The sequence below is a fragment of the Choloepus didactylus genome, chromosome 6 (assembly GCF_015220235.1).
Source record: "Choloepus didactylus isolate mChoDid1 chromosome 6, mChoDid1.pri, whole genome shotgun sequence".
Lineage (NCBI taxonomy): Eukaryota > Metazoa > Chordata > Mammalia > Pilosa > Megalonychidae > Choloepus > Choloepus didactylus.
Genome location: NC_051312.1, coordinates 17066451 through 17071152, shown reverse-complemented (window position 1 = coordinate 17071152; position 4702 = coordinate 17066451). Strand labels below are relative to the sequence as shown.

At 37.4% G+C, this 4702-nt stretch overlaps 1 protein-coding gene across 1 annotated transcript; it reads left to right on the top strand.

The window, feature by feature from the left end:
- The first annotated feature begins 253 nt into the window (after window positions 1-253).
- Window positions 254-1180, top strand: LOC119538117 (olfactory receptor 5AN1-like). The gene has a single exon (XM_037840856.1). The coding sequence runs from the start codon at window positions 254-256 to the stop codon at window positions 1178-1180; it is 927 nt and encodes a 308-aa protein (XP_037696784.1).
- Window positions 1181-4702: the final 3522 nt, after the last annotated feature.

Genomic DNA, 4702 nt, shown 5'->3' with positions numbered 1-4702 from the left:
CTTTTTAAACTTCCACTCAATATTTTAAATATCTCTATTAATTCCATGAGACCACATGAATTAATTGAAACCCAAATTACTGAGAAGCTACTTCATCACTACTTTGAGGAAAAAAGATGGACAGCAAAGTGCTTTGGCTCAAGAGGTCAATAGAGGAAAAGACTGGCACAAATGAAAATGATAATAATATCACTTTGCCTGGCCCGGTAATGTATTCCTTTGTCTTTTTTCTGATTTTAGGATCACTGAGTAAATGATTGGGGAAGGAAATAACACAGAGATAACCCACTTCATCCTCTTGGGATTCTCAGATTTTCCCAGGATCTTAGCAGTGCTCTTTGTTATATTCCTGCTGATCTACATTATGACTGTGACCTGGAACCTGTGCCTCATTGTCTTAATAAGGTTGGCTTCCCACCTCCACACACCCATGTACTTCTTCCTCAGTCACTTGTCCTTCATAGATATCTGCTATGTTACCTCCACAGCCCCAAATATGCTCTTCAACTTCTTCCAAGAGCAGCAAACAGTCACCATCAGGGGCTGCATTGTGCAGTACTTCATCTTTTCAACCATGGGTCTGAGTGATTCTTGTCTCCTGACAGCCATGGCTTATGACCGATATGCTGCCATTTGTAAGCCACTGCTCTATTCATCCATCATGTCTCCCAGCCTCTGTGGTTGGATGGCACTGGGAGCCTATACGGCTGGACTCTCTGGTTCTTTATCCCAGCTGTGTGTTTTGCTTCAGCTCCACTTCTGTGGTCCTAATGTCATCAACCACTTCTTCTGTGACATGCCTCAATTGTTAAACTTGTCCTGCACTGACACAGTTTTCGCACAGATCATGGTTGCTATATTATCAATGACCTATGGGACAGCAAATGCTATAATCCTCATGCTATCCTATGGTTATATTATCAGCTCCATCATGAAAATCACTTCAGCTAAAGGCAGGTTCAAGGCTTTCAACACCTGTGCTTCTCACATGACAGTTGTTTCCCTCTTCTATAGCTCAAGTATGTTTGTTTATTTGAATTCTAGCTCTGGTGCTTCCCCAGGCTTTGACAGAATTGCTTCAGTGTTGTATACTGTGGTGATTCCCATGTTGAATCCCTTGATTTACAGTCTGAGGAACAGGGAAATCAAAGATGCTTTGAAGAAGTTGCAAAAGAAGTGAGGGCACTGCTAAAGTCACACACCCTGATATTTATGAAAGATTTGGCCGATGAGCTGGTTTGGATGTATTATGTCCCTGAAAATACCATTATCTTTGATGCAATCTTGTGTGAGCAGTAAACATATTGGTGTTGACTGGGTTGGAGACTTTTGACTGGATGTTTCCATGGAGATGTGATCACTTAATTGAGGGTGAGATCTTTCATTGGATAATTTCCATGGAGGTGTGGCCCTGCCCATTCAGCATGGGCCTTGATTACTTTACTGCAGCACTATATGAGCTCAGAGAGAAGCAAACTTGCTACAGCCAAGAGAGACACTTTGAGGAATGCACAGGAGCTGAGAGAGTAGCTTCAGCTGAGAGACAGTATGAAGATGGCCGTTGACAGCAAAATTTGGCTCCAAGGAAGCCAAGAGAGTAAAAATGCCCCAAGAGCAACTAAGAGTGACATTTTTGAGGAACTGCAGCTTAGAGAGGAATGTCCTGGGAGAAAGCCAAGTTGATACCAGAGCTCTGTAACAGACCCCAGCCATGTGCCTTCTCAGCTAACAGAGATTTTCCGGACACCATTGACCATCCTCCAGTGAAGGTACCTGATTGTTGATGACTTACCTTGGACACTTTATGGCAATAAGACTGTAACTTTGTAACCAAATAAAACCCCCTTATAAAAGCCAATCCATTTCTGATGTTTTGCATTCTGGCAGTTTTAACAAACTAGAACAGCTGGTAAGAATCTATCAACTTAAACCACGAATTATGCACATGAATGGCAATTAATAAAATTAATAGTGGACAAAGGAGGCTTAATTTGATACAGATAATGTTCCAATATGGCCTATGAGTGACAATGATTGTTGCTCGAAGCACTAAGCTTTAGTTTGGTTTGTTTATGCAAAGATAATTTACTAATAAACTTTGAAATTAACAACTAAAAATTTTCTCCAGATCCAAACTGACTGGTTTCAGTTCAGACCAATTCAATTCAATTCAGTGCAACTCAACTCACTAGCTTTCTGGTTCTGGGCAAGACACCTGCCCTTTAAGTCTTCAGTTTCCTCATCTATAACAGGGGTAATATCATATCTACTTTTTTGTTCTGTGTAGGGTGATTAAACCAATTGATATAAAAAATCCAGAATAGAGTCCCTGGCACATAATAAGCACTATTTGTAAGTTTTGTATGATAATTCATTGAGTGCTTACCATATTTCAAGCAACTTATAGTGCTTAAATTAAGCTAAGTTCATCCCTGTAACCATTTCACAGATGAGGAAATAGGCCAGAGGAATTTAGAGACTTACCCAATTTAACTAGCTAGTAAATGAAGGAGTCAAGATTTGAAATGAGGAGCACAGATATCAGCACCTCCCCTCTTAATTTCTTCTTAATATACAAGGTACCAAATTACCACTTAATATTCAACTATGGAATGAATGAAATATACCAATACTATCTGATGCAGTCAATTCTAAAGTCAATAGCAATCTTATTTTGACAAGAAAAAATAAACAAAGCTATCAATTGAAGAAATTGCAAGACAACTGGGATTACAAACTGTAAGGAAAATAAGAATAAATAAAAAGCCAATATATATTGGCAAACAGAAGAAAAAAATGGCAATTATATTTGACAGATGAATCTTTATGAAAATAGATAAGATAAAAATACTAAAAGCATATTTGCAAGAAATTAGAGAACATTCAAATTTGGAGAAAAGACTAACAACAGGAGGGATTTTAAATATTATAAGAGTACATCCACAAAGGTAAGAAAATACCTAAAAAGAAATGGAGGAAATGTGTAATAATTTTCTGGAAAATGTTAATAACATTGATTCAATAACTAGTAAACAAACATGTACCAATAACCAGAAGATAAACATTTAAGTTATCAAATAACTTTCTGCATATAAGGCTATTGGCCTGAATGGCTTTGGTGGTTTTATGGACAGCACATTTCAATAGGAAAAAAATATTTTAGAACATTGAAAGGGATTGAAACATACCACTGTATTTTAAATTGGCTTTCTTTTATCCAGAATATTATCCACTCTACTTCCATACAGATTCATGAGAAAAAGATAGAAGATGGTTGGGGAGGTAGCAAACACCAGTTGATTAAACCCAATTAAACCAAATCAACCCTGGATTTAATTTCCAAATTCAGACTTCCTGCTCATTAAATTCATTCTATTCACTTTAAAAAGATTATCACTTTTGTACCAAGTATTATAATTATTATCCACAACAATTATAGAAATTTATGTCTTATCACTTGTGAATGTGAAAGTTGAAATCATATATAAAATACCCACATGTGTGCTTTTACAGCTAGTTAAATAATCAGTCAGAAGCAAGAAAGCTTTATTCCTTGAAACCAACTGTATCACACTATGACCTTATAACAATTGATAAAACTAAAAGAAATAACATAAGTGAGGTTATGGCATTCAAACACATCTAACACATTCCTAATTGAAAGCATATTCTTAAATGACAGAAATTGTTTCAGTGGTCTCCAGCATATTAAAATAGTACTTTATAATGCCATTGCGAATGACCAGATCCACTATCCAAAGAGACAATGGTAAAATGCCTCAATACACATACAATAACTGGTGTTTTAATTCTCTGTTGGTGCTTCTCTCATCAAGAAGCTCAGTTCATCCCATGTGTGCATTCTGCATCCTGGTGTCAGCTTCATTCTCAGGTTGGTAGCAGATTCATGGCTGTTGTTCTACAAGTTATTTCCAGACAACCCAATGTGCAGAGGAAGAAGACAGATCATCTCTACCAGTGGTTCTCTCATGCAAACTGTGGATGGGGTGCTCCTCAAATCAGGGTTCACTGCTCAGTGTAGCCAAATGTACAGACACACCAAGCAGCTGAGGAGGAAAAAGAGGTTTATTTACACCTGAGAGAACAGGGTAAAATTTCCCAAATCTGCCTCTACATAGTGATTTTTCAGTTGGCTTTTATATGCTTTAGGGACAAAGAAAAATAGTCATCTTGGGTAACAGGGGTCAGGAGAACTTCATTAGTTCCTCATCTTTGTTATTTACTACTTCCTTTAGGATTTACATCCTCTGTGACACCTGGGCATGTGCCTCCAGGTCTGGGGCTATAGAGGAATAACTTTTTCATATCTGGATGCAGATTTTACATTTACATATTACTTCTCTGTGTGACTAAGAGTTCACTTTCAGAGCTTGCTTACAGTTTTATGATTACATTTAAAAAATTACTGCTACACACGAGGGAATATTTTTCAAATACTATTCCCTCCTTCCTCCCCCAGCAGAAGTCCATATGCATATTAGTGACCAGAACTGGGCCTCATGTCCATTCCTAAACCACCCACAGCCAAGCCAGTAGGAATGTCATTAAAATAAAGTTCTTCTGAAATAGAACCACCATGTCAGATCAGAATTAAATGTCAGCCTTAATAGAAAAACTGCCATGCATATATTATTACTGTGATGGTATATGTTATATTCTTATGTGTTCCAAAATAACTTTT

Excerpts from the sequence above, each read along its gene's own strand:
- LOC119538117 (XM_037840856.1), top strand. The coding sequence starts at position 254 with ATGATTGGGGAAGGAAATAACACAGAGATAACCCACTTCATCCTCTTG.